Genomic DNA, 27,015 nt, shown 5'->3' on the forward strand with positions numbered 1-27,015 from the left:
AAGAACGGACCAAAAGATATGAGGCAAAAATCTGGACACATTCTGCCATAATCAAGCCAGTTGAGAGGTATGGTTCGGCTATCAGAACTGGTCCCATAGAGCGGACAAGTGATTACCACCTGTTGTGCCTATAGCTGTCAACCATTTTTAGGACGAGTGACAGACTCAGTCAAAATAATCCCAAGCCAAAGTCTCAAATTAGGGCAACGTTTAAATACTGACAAGATTAATTAAAAAAAAACTAATAGAGAATTCAAATTAATCTTCATTTTCCGGAAAAATGAAACTGGCCAGTGAAAAGACATAACCCTCACATTTTTTGTCAACATTTCACATTTTTACAGAGGTCCAATTCAAATTCCGAAACAAAATTAGGAACTCGGGATGAATAGTCCCAACAGCTTGAGTTTTAACAGCAAATTTCATTTATTTTATTGTTCTAACAAGGATGACAGCGGCAGCAACACCGTCCACTAATATGTATATTGTTAAAATTAGTCTTGTGCAACTGCCGAGAGAAATATTATCTTAACTGTAAGCGTGCGGATGCCGTATAGGCGAGAAACAATGCAGTAATTACAAAATATAAAACAAGAAATTGAACAAAGTGACTGTGGGTGGGGGTGCTTGGCATACATCTAACTGTCATGATTTTCGCAGACTGCCCAGTTTCTTTCCTCATAATTGTCGTCTGGTCCTCATAAAATAACAGGATTTGCATTAACATGAATTTTCTGAAGGTTATGAAGTCTGAAACTCAAATGTATGTCATACTTTTCTCACTCTAACCCTCAATGGCATACTCATAATTTACCAGAAAGCCAACATTTTACGAGAAGCAGACCAAAAATATGGGGCAAAAATCTGGACAGTTGAGAGTTAATGCTTCATATCCATAAGAAAATGCATGCTAATATGAATCCAGGCTGTTATAAGTTTATAAGACCAACGCTTTGAGTTTATAAGACCACAATTTAAAGTCTGTCTCTATTTTGAGTCTTTCTCCCCCCATTATTTAAGACTTTGTCCAGATTTCTTGCACTAAAATATTGAGAGGTATGCATAGGTTAAGTTATAGGTGAGTTGAAGATGTCGGCTACAGGGTTTCACAAGCCTGAGCAAAAAGTGGGCGTCGCGAAACAAAGCCACCTGTGGACGTAAACTGTTCGCGTGCACGCGCCTCCGGTATCCTAGGGGTTTGTTATGAGGTTGATGAGCAAATAGTGGAAAGCTTCTCGCAAAGTTGAAGGGTTTATGTGAAGTAAAAGTTGTTGCTGTTCTTGTATAGTTAGTTACTACCGCGTATTTCCTTAACACTGTCGCTCTACAAAGTGCACCATGCAAGTTATTACCGATACCGACAAACTGGAGACGAAAGGAGCAGGTTTATGCTAATTAACCTTGGAAAAAATATAGGAGAGGCGGGGCAGGAGACGAGGAGTGCCGGCGGCGAAGCCATTTTGAAATCAGTTTAAAAGTTTTTAGTGGTTAAAGGGAGCGAGCATCGATAGTTTGGTGACTCATCACTTAGTGCACCCCGATTTATGGAACTATTAATGAATTACGGAAGGGCCAGGTGCCAGCTTTGACAGGAGTATACACAGCAAAGCGAATGTGGGGTTCATGGATTTTGCGGGCGTTTTAGGGGCCAGCGCTGCACGTTACAAAAGGTTTTTGGAACTATGGAAACGGCTTTGGTGCTCTCCGTCTGGATTTTAATCAGTTCGTTGTGCACGTTGCAGGTGCTGGTGGGGTGTTTCGATCTGCACTTTTCTGATCGCTTGGATGCTGGGAATTTTCTGCTGAATGCCTCGCTGGGTCATCATCACTGGGTGTACAAGGTGGATAGACGGCTGACCTCTGCCACCCTACGGAATTTAATACATGTAGATTGTAACGGGCAGCTGATCCTAGCACGGCGACCGATCTGCTCTGAGCTAGAAGCGAACCCAGCAACTGCTTACTTACACATTGGATCTGGATCGCGTGGAACTTTTATTGTAGCCCGTTTCAACGTGTATGTCCACGGGCAGGACTGCTTCATCAAATACAAACGGAAGGACAGGACGTGGTATGAGCCTGATGTCTCTGTTAGTTATATTTTGACACTGAGAGCACTCCCCTGCTCCGAGTCCGAAGAACTTGAGTTACTGAATATAAAAAGTCATCTTCCAGTTTTCGTTCGGGATTTGGGATTGCTTCAGTGTACCTGCCGTCGGGATTATAATCAGATAGGTTGCACGAAAGGAATGCTTGTGTTGAAGAAAGGTCGGTGCTTGGAGTCTAGGGATGTAATCCAGGTGGATGTGATATGCTCTGACGGTGGGACGGGTTCTGATGGCATGCTGGTCCGGGTAAACTTAAGACCGATTTACCTAAGTAACAGTTTGAAACGGCACGTGAGACGGGACGATACGGAGAGTAGGAGGGAAAAGAGGAACATTAACAACAGTCCGCAATTCCAGTTACCGAACTATCAGGTATCAGTACCTGAGAACGAACCTGCGGAAACCCGAGTGATTACGCTGAAAGCAGTGGATCCAGATGAGGGGGAATCGGGCAGGGTGGAATACTCCATGGAGGCGCTTTTCGACAGCCGCTCCAATGATTACTTCAAAATTGATCCTGTCACAGGCAGCGTTACCACCAGACAGGCCTTGGACCGGGAGACCAAAGACACCCATGTGCTGAAAGTAACTGCCACTGATAATGGGTCACCTAGAAGGTCTGCTACTTCCTACCTCACTGTCACAGTTAGCGACACTAATGACCACGAGCCGGTTTTCGAGCAGTCAGAGTACAGAGAAAGCATCAGAGAGAACATTGAGGTGGGCTATGAGGTGCTGACCATGCGAGCCACAGATGGAGACGCTCATTCCAATGCCAACATGCTGTATAGGATAGTAAATGGAGATGGAGTTAATTCGGCTTTTGAAATCGATCCAAGGACTGGGGTGGTAAAAACTAGGGCACTTTTGGACAGAGAAACAGTTTCTCAGTACCAGCTAGTGGTCGAAGCCAACGATCAGGGGCGAGATCCAGGTCCTAAGAGTGCTAGCGCAACAGTTTACATAATAGTAGAAGACGAAAATGATAATTACCCTCAGTTTACAGAAAAAAGGTATGTGGTCCATGTGTCCGAAGATGTGCCCATAAATACAAAGATCATTCAGGTTAAAGCCACTGACAAAGACAAGGGTAACAATGCTGTCATTCATTATAGTATTGTAAGTGGAAACATCAAGGGACAATTTTATATGGACTCTTTCACAGGAGAGATTGATGTTATTAACCCACTGGACCATGAAGTTACAAGGGAATATAGCTTAAGAATCAAAGCTCAAGATGGAGGGAGGCCACCACTGATAAATACCACTGGGATAGTGCAGATTTATGTGGTTGATGTCAATGACAATCCACCGATTTTCATCAGCACACCTTTTCAGTCTACAGTTTTAGAAAATGTTCCTATAGGTTACTCTGTAATTCACATACAGGCTATTGATGCGGACTCTGGGGATAATGCCCGCTTGGAATATAGGTTGATAGACTTCGGGATAAACTTTCCCTTTACAATCAACAACAACACTGGTTGGGTTACAGTTTCTGCAGAACTTGACAGGGAGACTACTGAGCTCTATAGTTTTGGGGTAGAAGCAAGAGATTATGGCTTACCTGCCATGAGTAGCTCAGCCACTGTAACTGTCACAATTTTGGATGTTAATGACAACAATCCTGCTTTTACAGAGAATGTTTATCACCGCAGAATAAATGAAGATGCACCTGTGGGTTGTAGTGTGTTAACAGTAACAGCAGTTGACAGAGATGTTAACAGCATTGTAACTTACCAGATTTCAAGTGGCAATACAAGAAACCGCTTTTCTATCACCAGTCAGAGTGGAAGTGGTTTGATAACATTAGCTTTACCCTTAGATTACAAGCAAGAAAGACAGTATGTGCTTACTGTTACTGCATCTGATGGCACACGGATGGACACTGCCCAGGTGTTTATCAATGTTACTGATGCTAACACACACAGACCAGTTTTTCAAAGCTCGCATTACCCAGTAAGCATAAGTGAAGACAAACCCATAGGTACGACAGTTGTAATAATAAGTGCAACAGATGAGGACACTGGGGAGAATGCAAGAATAACCTATGTGATGGATGATAACATCCCACAATTTAAAATTGACCCAGACTCTGGTGCCATCACCACCCAGATGGAGCTAGATTATGAAGAACAGGCTTCTTACACTTTAGCAATAACTGCTAAAGACAATGGGATCCCACAGAAGTCTGACACAACCTATGTTGAAATCCTTGTCTTAGATGCTAATGATAATGCACCTCAATTTTTAAGAGACCGGTACCAAGGTACAGTGTTTGAAGATGTTCCCCTGTCTACTAGTGTGCTGCAGATTTCAGCCTCTGATCAAGATTCAGGATTAAATGGAAGATTGATTTATACTTTCCAAGGGGGAGATGATGGGGATGGAGATTTCTACATTGAACCAACTTCAGGTATAATTAGGACACTAAGAAAGTTAGACAGGGAAAATGTGCCAGTTTACAATTTAAAAGCCTTTGCTGTTGACAAAGGCAGCACCCCGCTAAAGGCAGCAGTGGACATTCACATAATCGTTCTTGACATAAATGATAATCCTCCTGTATTTGAAAAAGATGAATTTGACATTCTTGTGGATGAGAACAGCCTTGTAGGTTCAGTTGTTGCCAAAATCCAAGCTACTGATCCAGATGAAGGACCAAATGCACAAATCATGTATCAGATTGTTGAAGGGAATGTCCCAGAGGTATTTCAGTTGGATTTATTTAATGGTAATCTCATTCCATTAGTTGATCTGGACTACGAAAGCAAAACAGAGTATGTTATTGTGGTTCAGGCCACATCAGCTCCCTTGGTAAGCAGAGCCACTGTTCACATTAAATTAGTGGATAAAAATGATAATGACCCTGTGCTTCAGGATTTTGAAATAATTTTCAACAACTACATAACAAACAAGTCCAATAGTTTTCCTTCAGGGGTGATTGGAAGGATTCCAGCTTATGACCCAGATGTCTCTGATACTCTCTATTACACTTTTGTGGAGGGTAATGATTTGCATCTTCTGCTTTTGAATGAAAACACAGGGGAGTTGAAGCTGAGCCGGGATTTAGACAATAACAGACTATTGGAAGCTCCCATGAAAGTTTCTGTCTCGGGTAAGAGTTTGGAAGTATTAAGATTTTTTATTAAGCACTGAAAGATGCTGATTGGCTCTAAACATTCTGAGTCTAGTAGTATACTGGTGTGTAAACTGATGTATTACATGTTGACCAGATTACACGCATCATTTTAAAATAATGTAATCAATAGAAAGTATTTTTCACTTGTATATGTATTGTTCGTCTGGATTTTCCTTGACTTTTTTTTTTTCAGGACAAGTTACAGGGAAACTTGAGTAGCTTGTGCATGTGTTGCCTTGTGACGTGTAACTGGTGTGTTAGAAGTAATTAGAGGTGCTTTTTTTTTGGGGGAGGGGGTCAGTTGAAATTCGCATGGTTCAGCTAAGGGTAGCATATGTAATAATGTTGAAACAAACCATAAGCTGTAGTTTTAGCAAATTTCCTTGAAGGTGATGCTAAAGGATTTGTACTCTTGGCAGCTGTTTTATAAGAACTGGCCAGCTGGCCTAGTACTTCAGCTACTAGCGCAAATACATAGCACGTTTACAGAGTGGAGAGGTTAGTTGGAGCTGCATTTTTCTGCCTTGGATGACAGACACATTTGCTTACTGCTTTCATATTTCTTATGGATTCCACAAGTGCAGTCTTACGCTGAAAAATTGCTTAACATTTCTCATTAAGATACTCGTTCATTTAAAGTAATGTGGTAAAGCAAGTATTTATTTATTTTTTTTTGCTTGGATGAATTGGTTGGACTGTATTCTTAATCAGCAGTTACGATCTACCAGTTTGTTTGTGTCTTTCGGCTTTTTCCCGGTTAGGGGTCGCCACAGCGGAACTCGTATGTGGCAAAAATGTAAATAAATGGGAAACTGTGGAGTTTCCAAAACCACAATTTTGGCATGTACAGCTGTATACTGTGAAATACATATTACTGATCATACTATGGGATTGTATTCCGCTGGGTAGTAAAAAATGAAGTGTTCATAGTAGATATGATGCCCCCATGAACCAATTAAGACATTTGTTCTTTGAAGCCTTTTCAAGTCTCCTGATTTAAGGTTGTCTTGCTTCTTTAAAAGAAAAGTTAGGAAGACAAATTAACTTTGGACTTGCCCCTCTGTTGAACCTGTATTAGCACTTTTCATTTATGCAGATGTATAACTAGTAGAGTTCTGTTTCCCTCTGTAGATCAAAATGTAACAGAATTGTACATTATGAATATAAACATGGCAGCGTGGGTAGGTATACCTTTGCCTTGCATTTTTCCCTCTTTAAGTAGAATGCACTTAGAAATAATAATTCATTCAGTATGTATGCCACAGCATTTTTCTTGTTTGAGAGTTGCATTTAAGTGTTAATGATACTGCATGAACATTTCTTTTGAGGCTGCTGAGTGATATGTGTAGTGTTTTGCATTAAACTTCCTAACAATTGTCTTAAAGTTAGGTACTATATCAGATGTGTGCATCAGGGTGTAGTTGCTCATTTTTGGCCATTTTGGGAAATGGAGATGAATCGGAGAGTGCTTTTATTCACCATATCACCATGTGTTGATTGGAATGTTGTGTACAAGAATTTCTTTTTATTTTAATTTGTTTATTAGTGTGTTTACTAGCTAGGTGGTGGGACTGGTCTATAGAGCTGTGTCCCTTTCACTAAATAAAACAAGCCTACAAATAAAAATGCATGTTATGCTTTCATTATTTTACTAATAGGGTAGTTTTCTCTGCTTGAAAATTGACAATGAACATTGCTGATAGTGTAGATTTTAAGTAATTTGCAGGTCTACAAGAAGAAGACTTCTGTTTTTGGTGGAGCTAATGTTTTTTTTCTATTTACTAGTTTAGTTGATTAGTAGTGTCAAAACATAATTCTTCCGTGAGACAGACAGTTGTTTCTGCACAGTTTTGCATACCTTTGCACAAGTGTATAGCAATTTGGTCTAATTTGTAGACGTGACTGCTTCAACACACTGCTGTTTTGCCCAGCTTCTCAAATAATCTTTCTTTATGGTAACTAAGTGGTTCACTGCATTGTGTCTCCTTGGCCACTTACTGGAAAAAAAACTATATTACCATTGTCATCATCTGTGTTATTCATTGTTTAGAACAACTGCAGTGGTTAGAAATACGCAAGTGTACTCTGTAAGGGCTGAATAGAGGTACAGGGCTGAGGGTCTTCTTACCTGTACAGAAAGCTGTAGTTGTTGGAGGCACATTGTGTAAGGGTTGACCATATTCTTACCTGCACAGGAAGTTGTGACTTTTATGGAGTACACAGGTTGTTCTTTCAACAGTTCATTTAGTTGTACATAACCCTGCAGCTCACATAGCTCATCCATATGTTTGCTTTTTCCATCACATCTTTAATTTTTCCATGTATCTGCAGTGCTCCACTGCAATTGTTCCTCCAGTTGAAGAGTTCAGAACCACATTCCCTTGTCGCTGATTTGTCTGCTTGGGTTCTTTCAACAGTTGTGTGCTGTCTTTTGTCACTTAAGCATGGTCATTGTTTGGATAGCCAGAAGTGGAGACATTGTTTGAGCATTTGCAATCTCTGGAAATGAGTTCAGAACATGTGTTTTGTGAAGGAATTTGTGTCTTTGGGTAGATGAAAAGAATTCCGAGGTAGTTAGACAAGCTAGTAGCTCCTCGGTGCCCGTAAACTAAAGAAAATTTTGGTGACAGAATAAACACAATCCAACCCTTTGAATTCTGCCTAGCTTTCAATGTTTTGTCTATAGCTTGCCCCTTTATTTATGTCTGCCTGTTATCTGAGTGATATTACAGAAATTTTGAAGTAATTGTATTATTTGCAGAATGATACAACGGTGAAACAGTTTTATACATGTAATTGACTGCGGTGTTGGAGATCAGCTTATAGTTCATGTCATACTGCATCAGCAAACTGTGTCATAACAACTAATTTATGATCCCAGTCAAAGGCACATGGCTTTGTTGTAAAGACATTATACAGTGCAATGTATACAGGACTCTACAGGTCAAGGCCCTAGGTGGGCTGCCAACTAGAAACAAATTATTCACCTCAGGGTAGTAATCCATTTAAGGTAAAAGAAAAAAAAAAAAAACGGTCAAATAATTAGCTGAAATTGTATTTATGGTAGTCTGTCAAATACCTGTTATTTTCTGCGAAAGGTAGGAAAGAAGAGATGTGTGTATCACTTAGTTTATGGTATTTACTGTGATAATGTTTTTGAAAGTAGATTGTCTCCTTAGCTTAATAGACCCAAACTGTTCTCTGTATAGATCATGTCTAGCAAAGGAGATGTCAAAAGGTTATGGCTTTTTTTTTTTTTTTTTTTTTTTTTTTTTTAGTTTCATGTGGTGACAAGGTTAGATTTTTGGTTTTCTTGGCCTTTCCTTTGAAAAATAGTACAAAGAAATCTGGCTACAGAGAGCCACTCCACAAAACTTGCTTATGTTCCTGCTTCTGCATGTTTTGCTAACGCCACCACTTTTGCCGAGTATGGAAGCATATGCTTTATACTAGAAAAAAGATGTAATTTAAAGTCCCGTTTTATAATTTTAGATGGTCATACTGAATAAATGAATGTCCTTGAATGATTTCAAGTCTCTGTAGGCCCAGTGAGTTCAAGCCTGTCTGTAAACTCGTATCTAATATGATTACATTAATCTAGTTTTTAGCATTTCTAAATGTTCACTTTTTTTTGCTTTGCTAGGTGGTCAGTGATATAAATCATCTAAATGAAGGTTTCTTTATTCTGATTGTGGGAAATTATTAGCTGAATTGTATATTTAAAAAATCTACATTTTTTCATCATTTTATATTAATGGGAGTTGTTGGAGTGTTTTCTGCCTTGTTCTTTCATAGTTCATAGGTTCATACTAGGCTATCTGCCCTAGGGCATTTATAAGCCTAGCCAGAGTTTGTTTGGCTTTCGCCATCCATTTTAAATTAATTTTGCTATGCCCTTTTTCGAGGTTAGTATACTGTGCCTCTGTCTAACAGTGACACAGAAGTGATACCCGGGGTAAACCTACGATCTCCCATCCACTCATCAAGATTCCTCTTGAAGAGAGTCAATGAGGGACTCTGCCTAACCTGGACTGGGATTTTATTCCAGAGTGAAGGGAGCCTCTGGGTTATGAATCTGTCCCTCCAGCATGTCCTATTTATTTCAGTGCTGAGGTTCAAGTCTCTCGAGTGCATAGCTCGATGGGATTTGGATTTTCTGAGGTGCAGCTTTATACGTCAGGCACAGATCACCTCTGAGCAGGCGGTATGCCACTGAGTAGAGCTGGAGTTTCTTTAACCGGGCAGCATATCACATCTGTTTGAGCCCTTTGATACTCTTGGTGAGGTACTTTTGGGGTCTTTCCAGTTGCTGCAGGTGTCTGGTAAGGTACGTCCCAAAAGGGGCATTGTACTCAATTATGGGCCTGATGAGGGATGAGTAAAGAGGCACGATGACCTCCCCTGATCTAGATGTGAATCCCTTCATGATTAGGTGGGCTATATAAAATGTTTTTCTAACCACTTTGGCCACGTGGTTGTCAAATGAGAGATTGCTATCAATTTGGGTCCCCAGGTCCCTAATTACTTCTTCTGTACTTGATGGATTACCACCTATGTGGTAATTTATGGGCACTTTGTTTTTACCAAAAGGGATGACTATACACTTTTTGGCGTTGGCACCAGTTGTCTGTTTCTATGAGACCATTTTGGAGGATGCTTGTGTCATCTGCGAACTTGGTCAGCAACAGTCCTTCCGTGTTGGCCTGCACCTCAGAGAAATATATACCGAACAAGAGAGGTCCCAGGACTGAGCCTTGTGGGATGCCACTTGTAACTGGTTTGGAGTCTGATATGGCTCCAGCAATTCTAACCATGTGGGTTCTGTCCTTGAGCCAGTTTGCAACCCATCTAGTGACATAGGGGTTTATATTTAAGCTGGTGAGCTTATCTATAATGCCCGAGTGGGGTATTGTATCTAAGGCTTTTGCGAGGTCCAGGTAGGCTGTGTGGACCACCTTCCCCTCGTTAATGGCCTTGGTGACTGTTTCAAAGAAATCAACCAGGTTTAAGAGGCAGGATCTGCCCTTAACAAAGCCGAACTGGGTAGGATCCAGTGTCTGTAGGTCCCCAGTATCTTTATTTATGAGGTCCATGATGATCCTTTCCATAGCTTGCAAATGTAATTCTGGTTTGGTGGAATGTTCACAGACAAAAGTAAAACAAATGATTTAAAGGTGACCTACAACGAAAATTATTGTGTTTTCTGAGAAATACCCCAATTTTGTAAACAAATTCAGTACCTTTTGACTTTAGCCATCTGTTTATGTTTGTACTCGCCACTTGAAATTATGATGTCTGTAGTTTCTTTCCAGTGAAAGTGTATTTGATTTGGCCATAGTATTATGCATTCTGTGCACTCTTACCTTTATCTTATTGTATTTTTATTGCTTCTGTTTCTGTTCAGTAATATTTACTTGTAATGTTTTGTGTCCCTGTGTACATCTGTACTTTTCTTTGAAGTCTACTCTGAGTCTGTATTGCTTGTAGTACTGTGCTCTGTGCGCTTAACAGTAGCTAAGAAGGCATATTTTATTTATTTAAAGTAAATGAATTTCATTCAAAATGTGGCATAAACTGTGATGGTAAAAGACAGGTGTTTGTTTATTTTACTGTCAAAAATATGCTGTGGTCATCTCTTAAGTTGTTTACAATTCATTATGGATACTTTGTTAAAGGTTTGTGAATTAAGCACCATGAATGGAAATGTGTGCTTAGAACACTTATGATGGCACACCGTTTCTGTTGTAAAAGATTTGCAGCACTAGGAAAAAAGACATCTATTCAATTACCTCTTTTTCATATTTTCACATGCCAAAAGTGGGACTTTTACTGAAATATGAGATTCTGCAGGACAGCCACACCCTCAACTAGTGCAAAGAACCTGTTTTGTACAAAAAAAGGCAGATTATTAACAGAATTTTTGTTAAGGTCAACATCAAATTAAACTGTTTAAAGTCTGTTTTTTGTATTTACTCAAATATGAAATGTGTTTTTTCTTGTTGAAATATTAGGATGAAATAATGAAATGACAGGTGGCAGAAGTAAAAGAAATGGATGAGATAATTAGTAGGGTATTAAGAAACAAAATTGCAACTCTTTTTCTTCTCAAATAGAGGCTTTTTAAAACAGTGCTGTTAATTAACTAGTTGATACAGATTCTAGACTAATATGATGCATTTATGTGTAACGTGTCTCTAGATTTGTAATGTAATCTTCTGTTTTATTCACTAAAATTGCTTATTGTGTATTCTCTTTCTTGGTATAACTCATGTTTTTGTATTTCAAATGTAATCCTCTATTTCATATTACTGAAAGTGTTTAGCGTGTTTTTGCAATGTTGGAAAATTTGTGCAACTTTTGTGTTGAGTTTTCTCCCTGGGTCTCTGCTCAATTTTTTTTTTGGCCCTTTTAGGGTATCCCGGCCATCTGTTCAGTAATTGAAAGAGGAATGCTTCATAGCAGAGTTAGCAGTAATGAAATACAGTGTGATTCAGAGTTACTGTATATATTGACATTGATGTTTTAGGTTTGTAGGCAATCTTAAGTCCGAAAATACCTTAACATTTACTAATCTGTGTACAAGTCTTAGTGTTCGTATTGACTTTGCCTGTCATATAGATACCATGTCTTTGATGTGAAGCTGCATTCACAAAATATGTATTCAATTAAAATCTGGTCTTCAAATTTTAGCTGTGGCTGGTGTGTGGGGCTGAGGCTTTAAATTAAATATACACAGTAGTATATCAGTTTTTAAATCTAAGATGAAATAAAAATGTTTGGCAGTGTTAGATCTGCACCATGTATTTTTTCACAAGGGATTAGTAGAACAATGGTGTGAAATGGCTAAGAAGCTTGATTTGATAAAGAAACATAGGATAAGCTGGTTAAGTAAGGTCATTATTGTGTTTTTCAAGTCCATTTTTTTTTTTGTATTTTTTAAATTATCCTTCTCCATACTGCCCAACCAGCACTTAGATTCATAAGTAGTATCTTATGTCTAGTCCAGTTTCCTAATTAACGCAAAACACTGGTTAAGGGTTTGATCAAAATCCCATTAGGCAGATGAAGGTTGAAGAACTGGAGCCCTGTACTACAGGAAGTAGCTCCTTAACAGGTCAGACCAATAGCCGACTTGCAGCAAATGTGTGGAGTAGAAGGTATCTAGAAACACGTTATACTAACTGCAGTAAGTATTTCTGATGAAGGGACCACTATAACACTACATCTGCAAGAGTGTTTGTGTGTGTATATGTAGTTGTATGACTGGGGCTGTTTGGGTGTGTGTGTCTTGTGTGTTTGTGTCTTGTCTGTAGGTGCCTATGCAAAAGCATTGCGTGGGCTGGTAGGTGGAAAGTACAGTTGTGTAAAATCTTACCATAATGGTAGATGTCCTTGCCTTCGCTGCTGCAGTATTTCTTACCAATGGGATTCCCTGCCGTGAAACCCTCCGTCTGGTCAGGTTACAAAAGATTTCCGTTGCTTTAAGATATTAAGGTAGGGCATAAAGCTGACGTTCAGCCATACCATCCTCAGAACAGATTGTCCCAGTAGGAACAGCAGTCCAAGGAAAAACAAGGAGAATCTGCACAGCCAAGAAGGGAAAAAGACCAGGGGGGTGGAGAGAGGGAGTGAATACTGCAGTGGTGAAGGCAAGGACATTTACCGTTATGGTAAGATTTGACACAACTGTACTATGTCCTTACATTCACTGCTGCAGTATTCTTTACAAATGGCAGATTGAAAAAGCTCAAGAAGAACCCTGGGAGGAGGATCAGCAGAGCCCTCCAAGAAGCCATGAAGAATGGCAGCAGCAAAACCAACTCTAGCTATGGAGATACCATCCAGCTGGTAATGCTTGGTAAAGGTATGCACAGAAGTCCAGGTAGCAACTTCAAGAATAGAATTAGCATCTAAGCCTTTGAAAAAAAGCACCAGAAGAAGGCACAGCTCTAGTGCAATGAGCCTTAATAGAAGAAGGAAGGCTCTCACCATGAAAAGTGTAACAAAAGGAAATAGTCTTTGAAATCTAAGTGGAAATAGTTTGCTTGGAAACAGCCAAATCTAAAGACCTAAGATGAAAGGAAACAAATCACTCGTCAGACTTCCTGAAAGCTTTAGTTGTATCCAGATAAAATCTGAGCTGTCTATGCACATCTAAGGTATGTAGCACCCTCTTGCTGTTAGATTGCGGAGTGGGAAAAAAGGTAGACAAATTAGTAGACTGATTGTGACAACGTTGTGTGGTACATCAACAAAGGGGGGGGACCAGGTCCTACCCCATACATCAGGAAGCAATGAGGCCATGGCAGTGGGTGATCTCTACCAAACTACTTTCTGATAGCAATGTACATTCTGGGAGAGTCCAACATATTAGCAGACAGGCTCAGCCGAGTGTTACATGCCTCATGAATGCCTCATCCATCTTCAATCCATAGGATTTATAAAAGTAAATGGAAAAGGTTTTCCATTTGGGCACAGCAGAAGCAGGTAGACCACTTTATGGCTCCTATTGCAGTCATTTTTGGCATCTCCCTTCCATGATGGTGCTACAGTTCTACCGTCAACTGGAATACCTGCGAGCTGGACCTTTTCTTTAGGCCTAGACCCCCCCCCCCCCCCAGTCATCATCAAAAGTTTGCAAAGCCTTCCTTAGAGGTATCTTTTTGCTTCATTCAGCAATCAAAAACCTTACTCTTCCATGGGACCTGACTGTGGTTCTGCAAGCATTGGTTCGTCCTCCCTTTGAGACAGCAGCTATAGTTGACTTAAAATTTATGTCTTGGAAGACCGTTTTTCTAGTGGCCATCACCTCTGCAAAAAGAGTGTCCGAACTTCAAGCTGTTTCCTCTAAATTCCCATACTTCATTTTTCACAAAGACAGGGTAACTTTACATACTAATCGGTCCTTTTGCCCAAGGTAGCCAGGGAGGGGAATATTAATCTCCTGTTAATCGTCCCGTTTTTTCCCTAATTATCAGAATAAAGGAGAGTATACCCTTTGTTTGCTGGATGGACATAGGCAGTTACGTTTTTACTTGGACAGAACCAAATCCTTCAGGAAGTCTGAGCAGTTGATCTGATGTTGTAAATCTTTATTCATTACTTACTGTTAGGACCTTGGTTCCGTCCTCAGAACCGATACGTCCGTTTCCCAGCTCGTGCAAGCCAAAATCTCTCGGCTAAGAACATACCCACAATGCCCCTCTCCTAGATACTCCAGATCTCGTTTGCCGCATTCCTAGTTGGATGTGTTAGCCGTCTCTCTCAAAGCTAAGTAGTATTTTGTTGTTTTTATGAGAGTTTTTCTTCTGAATTGCAAAATTTTTAGTTGTTAGTCTTTTATCACTATCATCTATAACCTAGGCCTCTTTCCTGCCCTTTTTCTTGGTAATTTAATTTTTTACCTCTGACTGTCCCTTTCTCCTGTCTTTGACAGCCCCCATTTACTAGTGGTATTCCTTAACTTAACTCCTGTTTTTTCTTCCTTAATTTTTGTACAGGATTGCATTGTTTCCTTACCATGTCAGACAAAGCTAAGTTGGGTTTTAAAAACAGTGTGACACGTGTGGACGTAAGATGCCTAACTCAGAAACACATGTCTGTTGTGTCTACTGTTTGGGCATTGATCATTTTAAAGCTGATTGTGACATTTGTGCTGGTTTTTCTAATCGGGCACTAACAGGAACATAAGAATAAACTTATTTTAAAAGGTTTACTCGACACCTTTCTCGGAGTCTCTATCAGGGTTGGAGGTCTCACCTCCTCCTAAGACCAAGAAATATAAGGAAAAGCTGAGTCACTCAGTTCCTGCATCTCCGTCGGTTACGGAACCGAGTTGGCTCTGTACTTCACCGGCGCCCTCGGTGCAGATCTCTTCAGCACCAGGATCTGTGTCCTCTCCCTCTGTGCCAACCATGGCATTCACTCCTGTCTCTGTTCCAAACCACAGCACCACTGACTTCGGTGCTGTCTTTATATTGGCTCCAATGACTGTTCATGCCTTGGCTCCATCCCTGTTCATGGTGCCGACAGTTTCCTCGGCTCCATGGGCTCCAATGACTGTACGTGCCTCGGCACAATCCCCGTTCACGGTGCCGACAGCTTCTTCAGCTCCATGGGCTCTGATGACTGTACATGCCTTGGCACCATCCCTGGCCACGGTGCTGACAGTTTCTTCTGCTCCATCGGCTCCAAAATTTGATTACCTGCCGAGGACAAGATATTCTCCTATTTATGACCCTTTCTTGGAGCAGAGGTTTAGCCCCTTTCTAGAAAGACCTGATTCCCCTTCTGCAGCCTGTCTTAGATCCACTAGGAGTTTTTCTGAGCTAGACCTAGTGCGGGTTGTGGATCAACTTCTGAAAGCTAGGGGATTGCCCATTCCAGCTTAGACCTTCCATCCCTCCTGGCTCGGAATCTTTTATCTCATCTTCCCCTGCTTATCCTCCCCAGCACCCGCTTTGGTACATACTGTCTCGGCTCTGACAGCAGTACCTCCCCTGTTGGCACCAAATACCCTTGTAGCTTCAGCTATGATGGAGCTGATGCTTTCTCAAAGCGGTGCTTGGACTATCCGTACCTTGGTACCTAAGCCGGTGCCTATTTTCTCGTTGGCACCGTCTATGTCCATGGTTCCAACGGCTTCCAGTTCTCTCGTAACCCCTCAACAGGAAGTGGGCTCGGGTGCTCCTGCTGTACAGGTGATGGATAGGGCCCTGCACTCTGAAGGCTCACAACCAATCCCCTATGACACCAGTATCAGAACCCCCTGTGAAGGGTACCCCTTCCCCGGAGTCCTCCTCAGAAGATCCCACTGGAGAGCCACCCCGGAAGAAAAGGTGCAAGAGGAAGCACCTGACTCCCCAGAGGAATCTATCACAGAAGAACTGATTGTGATGAAGGGGAAGGGTCCCCTTGTTCTCCCCCAGATGATGTCCCATTCCACCCGCTATTTGAGGATTTCGAGAATGTCTCAGAATGAAAGTCCTCTAACCCTTCTTCTGAGGAATCGGTGTTTCTGCAGGCTTTTCGTGCCCGGCCATCTACTTCCTGGGTGACCCCACCAGCAGATGATTTTGTTAAACTAATTGTGCAGCGTGCCTGGAAGGCCCCGGACATTGTAGAACCTGTCCCCCGGAGGCCAGACAAAATTTTATCTACACCTGAAGACCAACCCCACTGGTCCAAGCAGCTGACAGCTGATTCTATGGTCATGGCGGCGACCACCAAGAGGGAACTAGCAGAAGATAGTTCCACTGTCCATCCTCCAAACAGGGAGTCCCGGACCATGGACAGACTAGGGAAGCGGACCTATCCTTTAGCAACCTTCGCCATTTGGTCGCTGAATTATCTGGCATACTTTACTCGCTTCCAAAGAAACCTAATTTCTGAAGTGTCTTCCTCTTTGGTGGGGGTACTGCCTGATGATGTGCGTGACACTGTCGCCTCACAGCTAGCTACCCTTGAATCCATCTCGAACTCCTCGATGCGTTTGATAGCTCACACCGCCGAGGGGGCAGCTTGAGCTGCCGCATCTGGTGTCTTGAGATGTAATGCTTGGATGCGGTTGTGTGATTTTGCAGACCCCTTTAAGTCTTCCTGCGTTAGTGCACCTATTGACGACTCTGCACTTTTTGGATCCTAGGTACGTGACACACTTGCACGTAGTGAGAAAGACGGAAGGACCTTGTCTGCTGTGGGCATATGCTTTTCCAACCTCCAGAGGCCCTATTCAAGGAAACCAGAAGGGAGGGAAGATATGGTTCAAGAAATCCCAAGGATCCTTTCGTGACACGCATGGTGAACAGTCCCCCCGGGGCAGAGGAGGCAACTCATATGGAAGATGCCCCTTTCTGGGTAGAGGGGGTCTGCGTAACCAGGGAGCCAGAGATTTCTTTCTCCGGCAGATCCTACCAGCACTCCTGAGCAGCTGCCCGATTGCTTTCCTCTGGAAGCAGTCAGGGGTCATTTCTCTGTATCTACCAGTCTGGCATCTTATTACTACCGATGTTTGGGTGCAGAGAATAATATCCAGAGGTTACCAAATACCTTTTGACCTAACTCCCAGTCCCGTCAAACGAATCCCCGATGTACAGCCCAGTCAGAGGGAATTAGCAGCCTTAGAAATAAAAAAAAAACTGCTAAGAAAAAGGGTCATCCAACCAGTCCTACCAGAACAGACAGGATCTGGATTTTACTTGAGGTTCTTTTAGTGCCAAAGGAGACAGGGGACTGGAGACCAATCCTGGATCTCAGCCTACTGAACAAATTTATCAAAAATTCCGGATGGTCACAGTACAGTCTGTTCTTCCCTTCTTAGGGAGGGACAGTTGGATGTGTTCTATAGATCTTCAGGATGCGTACTACTGCATAAAGATGGATCACTGCTCCCGGAGGTTTCTACGCTTCCGGCTGGGAGCCAATCACTACAAGTTCAGGGCACTGCCATTTGGCCTTTCAACAGCCCCACGAGTGTTCACCAAATGTATGGCAGTTGTTGTAGCCCATCTTTGACTACAAGGATTCCAGGTGTTTCCCTATCTATACAACTGACTCCTTACTGGTCCAACCAGGAATCTCCTAGTCCGCAGCCTCTCTTACACTTAAGATCTCACTCTCCGCTTGGATTACAATCAACAAAGACAAATCTCAGATGTTTCCAATGAAGACACTGGAATTTATTGGAGCGGTCTTCAACACAAACATCCTGTCAAGCTTCTCTCCCCCCTCACAGGCTTTTGAAAATAAGACACCAAATTCAAGACCTTCTTCCTCGCACGTTTGTACTAGCACGTCTTGTACTGCAACTATTGGGCTCCATGGCAGCTGTCATTACTTTGTACCTCTGACGAGATTGCACATGAGAATCCTGCAGTGGCTCCTTTCCGCACAATGGTCATTAACCCACCCGCTCAGCCACATGACACGCCTTGCAAACCGTTGTAAGGAGTAAATGCTATGGCGGATGGAGCCACAAAAGAATTTTTGGTGTTGACCTTTCTGTCTTCCCCAACCCACGGCCACGGTGACCACGGATGCTTCACTGTTAGGATGGGGGGGCATTTTCAAGGCAAGACTGTCCAAGGCACCTGAACCCCCCTCGAGGACAACTTGCACATAAATGTCCTGGAACTGAGGGCAGTTCTCTTAGCGTTGCAATCTGTGCAGTAACAGAAACCTGGTTCAAGGCTCCCGAGAGCACCCCAGCACTACCAGGTTATACCTCATACCATGCTTTTCGGCCCCAAAACTTGGACCGAACCACAAAAGGAGGGGGGAGTATCAATATTCGTCAAAGATACCCACACTTCCAGGTTGGTGGCACAGCACAAAGCATCAGAGACTATCCATGTGCAACTAACAGTGGGTAAAACTGCCTTCCAGTTTATAGCCTGCTACAGACCACCATCCCAAACCCAGGAACCCCACTCGGCCTTCCTGAGAACACTGGAAAATATGAAGGTCTCTCCAAACACCATTATATTGGGTGACTTCAACTACCCAAACGTAGACTGGGAGCATTACTGTAGCTCCAACACCCTAGCCCAAAGATTCCTAGAATTTATAAACTCAAATGCTATGGAACAACTTGTTACCACTCCCACAAGAGGGGAAAACATACTGGACCTGATCATCACCAACATGGGGACTCTATGCTCCAGACCAGAAGTGTATCCCTCACTGGTAAGATCAGACCATAAACTAATCTCACTGGATATTCACATCCCGACTCCACTCCCTGCCCTGAAAACTACAGTGAAAAACTTCTCTAAAGCAAATTTCACACTCCTCAAAACTGAGGTGGAATCCATCAAAGCCCCCGGGTCTGTGGAAAGTACGGCCCAGACCGCAGAATCCTTTATAAGCGCATTCTGTGAACACCTTCAGGAATGCATGGATCATGCAATCCCAAATAAAACCAAGACCCAATCCTCCAAAGGCAGACGTCCTGTCTGGTGGACCCCAGCCATAAACAAACTCTACAATAGAAGGCATGATAGAGCAAAATCCCAAAAAGGGAAGGCATCTCTGATCAGTATTAGCAAAAAACTACGGGCACTCATAAAATCGTCTAAGGCCAGCTTCGAGAGAAAAATTGCACAGAACACTAAGGATAATCACAAGGCTTTCTTTAGTTATGTTAGGAACCTGGGTGGGAATTCCCAGATATGCTCAGAATTAGTCCAAAATGACAAAAAATACACCGAACCCACAGACATTGCCAACATCCTAGCTGACAGGTTCAGCAAACGTCTCCCACCAAAAGGGAAAATATCTATCCCAGAAGAGTGCTGCCCCCCTGACATCTCAGATGCTCAGGTAAGAGCCGCCCTCTCCAAAGCAAAAAACACAGCATCAATGGGACCAGACGGTGTCATGGGCTGTGTCCTACATGAACTCCAAGAAGAGCTAAACCCAAACATAAAACTACTGTTCAATCTCAGCCTTACTACAGTATTATGTACTATGTACCCAAAGAGTGGTGTACAGCAGCAGTGGTCCCTCTCCACAAAGGTGGTGCCTCAACGGATCCTGGAAACTATCACCCCATAAGCCTGACTAGCTTGGTCTGCAAAGCTATGGAAAGGATCATCATGGACCTCATAAATAAAGATATTGGGGACCTACAGACACTGGATCCTACCCAGTTCGGCTTTGTTAAGGGCAGATCCTGCCTCTTAAACCTGGTTGATTTCTTTGAAACAGTCACCAAGGCCATTGACGAGGGGAAGGTGGTCCACACAGCCTACCTGGACCTCACAAAAGCCTTCGATACAATACCCCACTCGGGCATTATAGATAAGCTCACCAACTTAAATATAAACCCCTATGTCACTAGATGGGTTGCAAACTGGCTCAAGGACAGAACCCACATGGTTAGAATTGCTGGAGCCATGTCAGACTCCAAACCAGTTACAAGTGGTATCCCACAAGGCTCAGTCCTGGGACCTCTCTTGTTCGGTATATAATTTCTCGGAGGTACAGGCCAACATGGGAGGACTGTGACTGACCAAGTTCGCAGATGACTGCAAACTGGGCTCCATAATCGACACTCCAGCCGACACAAGCATCCTCCAAAATGGCCTCATAGAAACAGACAACTGGTGCCAGAGCCATGGCCTCAAGCTAAATGCCAAAAAGTGTATAGTCATCCCCTTTGGAAAAACAAAGTGCCCACAAATTGCCACATAGGTGGTAATCCATTAAGTACAGAAGAAGTAATTAGGGACCTGGGGTCCCAAGTTGATAGCATTCTCTCATTTGACAATCACGTGGCCAAAGTGGTTAGAAAACCATTTTATATAGCCCACCTAATCATGAAGGGATTCACATCTAGATCAGGGGAGGTCATCGTGCCTCTTTACTCATCCCTCATCAGGCCCATAATTGAGTACAGTGCCCCTTTTGGGATGTACCTTACCAGACACCTGCAGCAACTGGAAAGACCCCAAAAGTACCTCACCAAGAGTATCAAAGGGCTCAAACAGATGCCATATGCTGCCCGGTTAAAGAAACTCAAGCTGTACTCAGTGGCATACCGCCTGCTCTGAGGCGATCTGTGCCTGACATATAAAGCCATGTCCAACCCGGAATTAATGGACATGCTGCACCTCAGAAAATCCAAATCCCATCGAGCTACGCGCTCGAGAGACTTGAACCTCTGCTCTGAAATAAATAGGACATGCTGGAGGGACAGATTCATAACCCAGAGGCTCCCTTCACTCTGGAATAAAATCCCAGTCCAGGTTAGGATGAGTCCCTCATTTCCTCTCTTCAAGAGGAATCTTGATGAGTGGATGGGAGATCGTAGGTTTACCCCAGGTATCACTTCTGTGTCTCTGTTAGACAGAGGCACAGTATACTAACCTCGAAAAAGGGCATAGCAAAGGCGAAAGCCAAACACACTCTGGCTAGGCTTATAAATGCCCTAGGGCAGATAGCCTAGTATGAACCTATGAACCTAAGTGTTCCATGCATCCCTGCCTTCAGAGACCATTGCAGTTCAGTCAGACAACATGTCAAGTTGTCTGGTGCATCAACAAGCAAGGCGGAGCCAGATCTTACCCCCTGTGTCGGGAAGCCATGAGGATTTGGCACTGGGTGATAGCTTCCAATCGCTTTCTTACAGCAATGCACATTCCCAGGAGTTCCAACCTTATTGCGGACAATCTGAGCTGGAACATTCCGATGCCTCACGAATGGTCCCTCAACCCTATAATAGCAGCTCGGATCTTCCAACATTGGGACAAGCCTTGCTTCCCCCCTGAATTACAAGTGCAGGAGCTATTTTGCCTTTATCTCCCCTCAGGGGAAACCACCCAGGGACACTCTAATGCACGATTGGCCTCCGGGTCTTCTGCATGCCTTTTCCCCATTTCCCCTCATTCCAAATTTTCTCCAGAAAGCTCAGAGGTTGAAAAGTAAAGTGATCCTCATTGCTCCCTACTGGCCACATCAAGTCTGGTTCCCATTTCTATGGCCTCATCTGATTCACAGCCCTTGGATCCTGGATCATTCTCAGGATTTGTTATCCCATCCTCAGGGATTGATTCACCCGAACCTGCACAGTCTCAAGCTTCACAGCCTGGTTCCTCCACTTCCAATGATTGCCTGCCTGACATCTCATCTCCTGTTCGTGAAATTCTTCTGGCCACACACAAACCTTTCACTAGAAAGGTTTATTCTAGTAAATGGACTGGGTTCTGTGTTTGGGCCAAAGGCCAGAGCTTAGACCCTTTCTCTATGCCTATTCAAAAGGTTCTGCAATATCTGACTACTCCTCCTGCATGCAGGAGCCTCAGCTTCAGCAATCACTGTACATTTAGCAGTTAACGCCAATTTTCATAATGGTCTTGAAAATTCTTCAGTTATGTCCCACCACCTGTGCAAGACTTTTTTGATGGGAGTATTGTATGTTAAACCTCCGGTCAAGCCTCCCTTAGATCCCTGGGACTTGACTCTGGTGCTTCAATCTCTTACAGGCTCTCCCTTTGAGCCCTTTGATTCATGTGATTTGAAATTTTTGTCTTGGAAAGCCATATTTCTAGTAGCACTGACCTCAGCGAGAAGAGTATCTGAACTGCAGGCCGTGAGTGTCACGAGTCTTTACTTGATCTTCCACGCGGATAGGGTGTCCCTTTGTACTGACCCGTCATTCTTGCCCAAGGTCATTTCTGGTTTTTCCATTAACCAATCTATTGACCTGTCAGTTTTCTTCCCAAGGCATTCTAATAGAGGGGAGTACCTTTAGCACACCCTTGATGTGCACCGACAGCTTCGTTGTTATTTGGACAGAACTAAATCTTTCAGGAAAACGGACCAATTGTTTGTGGCCTTTGCAGGATCCAGATTCGGTAGACCTGCTTCCAAAGTGACTTTATCCTCTTGGCTTAGAAACATCATTACCTTTATCTACCAACAGAATAAGCTACCCTTACCTTCCAGAATAAAGGCTCATTCTACCAGATCTATGGCTACCTCTGTAGCTTTTCATTCCCGAGCCTCTATGGATGATATATGCGCAGCAGCCACATGGGCAAGATCTCATACCTTCATATCTCATTACAAATTGGATTTGGCCTCCAGGGGAGGCGCATCTTTTGGTTCTCTGGTGCTCAGGAATATCCTTCCTTAGGGCCACCCAGGACTCAAGTAGCTGGGGACTCTGTCATAACAGTAAGTAAATGAATAAAGGTTTACAACATCAGATAAATAAGTTATGTCTTACCAGAATGTTCCATCTCTGTTATAGATCTTTATTCATTCCTTACTTCCCGCCCTCCTTCCCCCTGCCTGGACTCCTGGTGGACTTTAGGTACTCCTGGTTAGGGTATTTGCTCAGACAGAGCTTACTACTTTTTCCAATTACTACTACTTCTATCTAGGGCAGGTGAACTTGATCTGGAGTATCTAGGAGAGGGGCATTGTAGGTAGGTTCTTAGCTGAGAGGTTTTGGCTTGTGCTAGCTGGGAAATGGCCGTATCTGTTCCGAGGACGGAACAGAGGTCCTAACAGTAAGGAATGAATAAAGATCTACAACACAGATGGAACGTTATGGTAAGACATAACTTCTTTTTTTGTATCCTTCACTGAGGGAAAGAGAGGAAAATCCATTGTCAAGGTTACTCTGTCTAGATGGTTGAGAGACTATATTTCCTTTGTATATTTGGCCAGAAACATACTCTTGCCAGGACATGTTAAAGCTAAAGTTGGATATTACATCCAGAAGCAGGAGCGCCTTTGGCTCTGCTGTACTCTGGAATATCCTTCCATGCGAGCCACCTGGGGTTTTTCGTAGCTGGGGACTCTGTTCCACAGGTTAATGGAAATGAAGATGACCACATCAGATAAAGAAATGACATACAACGTTCCATCTGTGTTGTCAATATTCATTGTCATTAACCGTCCCTTCCCCCTTTCAGTCTTTGGGAGACCTAGTGGAACTTTCTGAGAAACCTTTATTCCTTTGAGTTGAGCTCCTGATCTTTTCTATCAGGATTTTGGATGATTGGGCTTTTATATAGGGTAAAAATTTTGATTTCTATACTTGTGGTAAACTTTGATCTGAGGTAGTGTGGGGAAGCAGGTATTATGGGTAGAAAGGTGGAGCTCAGGTCTGGAATCTCAACCTTGGAGAGTGGCCTGTCAGTTCCGAGGGTCTGAACCGAGACTCGCAGGTTAATGAAGATGGACAGCACAGATGGGAACATTATGGTAAGATATAACTTCTTTTTACCATTGTGGTATTCTTCCCATCTAAAATTTAATGCTTTCTGAGTAAGCAGTCTCACATCACTGGCTGAAGTGATCTTAGGAAAGCAACTTGACCACAGTGTGCAGCGAATACTTCATAACTGTGTACTCACTGCTTAGTGTGCCTTGCTTGGAAGTTTTATTTTCTTTCCAACACTGCTTTACCAAATGTGTAGGTGCTAGTTTTCTGTCTCTAATGTTCGTTTTCTGGAGCAGTTTTATTTTCTGACTTCTGTCAAATGAATGAGAAAAAAAACACAGAGGTAGATGACATCAGGTATATATGGTAGCTGCTGCCAACAGTCACTGACCACTGCGCACTTGATCTCTTGTAAGAAGTATTAATAATTTACAGTTCAGTAGTCACGTGGCTTTGTTGATTTCTTCTTACTTTGGTTTGCCTGGTGTATTTATGACAATAGGTGTAAGTAATTTTGCTACTGCCATCCTGTGGTATCGATCGCATTTTCAGTACTATGACTGGGGCACAACAGTTTTCTCTGCTTAAGGATATACACTTGCATTCCCTGACTTGGACTTTTGGGCAGTAAAGGAAATTGAAGCTTTGGAGAGATGCTATGAGAAGTCAGTGTTCCTTATCTGGTCTGCTTATATATTACCTAATCAAAGATAATAGTATATGTTTTCTTTCAAAGAACACATGCATATTTTCATTGTTTAGGCAATTTCTTTGGGGGGGAAATAACCTCTTTTTCCTTTAGTGTAGGAAATGCTCAGTTTACCAGTTTCCTCCCATCTATGCCCCTGGCAGTTGTTCTTCTATTATAGCGAGTCTGGTGAAGAAAGGGCAAGACTTGTATGTGTAGTGTACTGAAATACATTATTAGGGCAACTCTTTCAGCTGATCTCAGGGTGCTGCCAACAAAAACAGTTGCTGCATCTCCAGGGATGTTTTTTTCTTACAAGTATTGTATTAGTAGTGGCAGTACATACTGTCCACAGCAACAATCCTTTCATTTATTTATATGAGACATGAAAGCTATCTTTAATGGAAAAAAATATCTGTATGCCCTTTCTAACTGAATAGCATGGTTTATATTAGGAATAATTATTGTTGTTGTTATCATTATTAAATAATTTTCTTCTTTCTTTCTGCTGAAGGTCCCACAACAAAAGGCGGTCTGTTTTCTGAGGGCTTTACCTTACACAGTGCATTCATTTTTATTTATTTATTTTTGTTAACAGAGGTAGTGCACTTATCTCAATGGCACTTTTTCAGGCTCAGCCCATGAGTGCTGTCTGGTTAAGTGACTTGCTTAGAGTCACACAGGCAGTGGAGACTGAGGGAACCCTGGACCACTGGACCGCAGGAGACCGCTGGTTAACAGCCCCTTAATCCTCAGTGTTAACTGCCAGACTACATGATATTGAAGGAATTGTAAAAATTAACAAACATGATATTTTGAGATTGAGCAGCAGTATTTTGGACTAGCTTGTGTACTTTTTGTATTCAAATTTTTTGAAGGCATGGGTGGGATTTTATTAAGATAGTATCTTGTGCCAGATTAATCCAGTTCCTCAGTGGAATTAACTGGAACGTATTACATCAAGCAGCAGGTGAAAGACAGGAACCAGTTGTGGATGGGACACCAACCCTTCACAGAGCGTGGGTATGCACACTCATGAGCGCATACAGAGGCACATTTGCACAGAAGGCATCCTAGCCATGAACTGAACCTGAGAACCATCTACATTGGGACAGAAAAACTAATGACTGCACTACTGTGCAAATAGTTGGATCATCCCTTTCAGGTGTCAGTATTGCTTAGGTGATTTTCCATGATTGAGAAGACTTGGAGAGAAGCTTAGCATCTAAAAAGATGAGCCTGAAATAGTGAATATAACATATTGGGTGCTTAACTGCTCTGAGTTCAGAAGTCAGAACTACAACAGGACTTACTGTTATTCAGTTTGGAAAAACAAGAAATTATCCTATTATTTCTTCCTTAAAAATCTTCTTAAAAGAACTGTACTTCAAAAGAGGTCAGAGTTTAATAAACCTCCATAGTGCTGACCCTCACCTTGCCTAATTTTGTTGTATCAGTGTGTCCATATAAAACTAAATATTAACCTGTTTTATATTTTGCTAGTAATGTAAACACTGCCTTAGAATATTGCATTATCCATGGGAAAGCCATATTTTATTACTGTCGTTTTCTTGTCTTGTTGCTAAATTTATTGCTTACATATGTTTGTGTCCCGACTGAAAAGGGTCATGTGATCAGACCGCCTGTCAGCTCTACAAATGTTAAATAAGGATGGGAAATCATTATGTGAAGGAACGTTGTTATGTGAGAAGCGCCATACTTTTTTTTAGCAGTAGTTATAACACCTAGAAATTAGTTGTTTATTACTAAAAATATGTCTATATTTAATATAAATGTTGTATTTCCAATATTTAGTTCTTATATTTTGTGCAGGAGTGTGAATTCAAAGTGCTTCTGTATTTTTGTAATGTTCTATGCAGTACCTTCAGTAATATTTTCCAGGGCGTAAGACTAAGATTGGTCAGTTGTGATCAGTGTTGGCAGACTGATCATTCAGTTACTGGATTGAGAACGAAGAGGTAGAAAGTTCTTCATTTTAATAGAAGTCATATTTAAAATGCTTGCAACAGTTGTGTAATTGCATATTTAATAATTTTTGAAGACATTATTGCATAGTGCCACTTATGGAATCGGAATGCCAGTTCATCTGACAATGCTGTATGAAAATAATATATATAATAATATACATACTGCCTGTACAGATTATTCCACATTAATACTTCAGGTTGCTGTGAGTGAATGTTTCATTTAGTGTATTGGCGTGGTCATGGTTTCTTTAGCCAGTTGTAGGCTGAAAGTGTCCTTTTATTACTCATTTCATTGACATGGATGTATTGGCAGTGGTAAAGTAGTAGTACTTGCATGCAGAGATTGTTACTTGAGCAAGTTGGAGGTTGGCCAGTAGACTGTGAAAGACAGATCCCAGAGACTGAAAAGGCAGTGCAAG

At 42.2% G+C, this 27,015-nt stretch overlaps 1 protein-coding gene across 1 annotated transcript in view; it reads left to right on the forward strand.

The window, feature by feature from the left end:
* Positions 1-1,184: 1,184 nt before the first annotated feature.
* Positions 1,185-27,015, forward strand: part of CELSR1 (cadherin EGF LAG seven-pass G-type receptor 1) — a 2,549,932-nt gene continuing 2,524,101 nt past the window's right edge. Inside the window, exon 1 of the mRNA XM_044088384.1 lies at positions 1,185-5,223. Coding sequence (XP_043944319.1) covers positions 1,683-5,223 — 3,541 coding nt within the window. The 5' untranslated portion in view covers positions 1,185-1,682. The remainder of the gene's footprint in view (positions 5,224-27,015) is intronic.

The sequence above is a fragment of the Protopterus annectens genome, chromosome 11.part0 (assembly GCF_019279795.1).
Source record: "Protopterus annectens isolate FY-2018-M chromosome 11.part0, PAN1.0, whole genome shotgun sequence".
Taxonomy (NCBI): Eukaryota; Metazoa; Chordata; order Ceratodontiformes; family Protopteridae; genus Protopterus; species Protopterus annectens.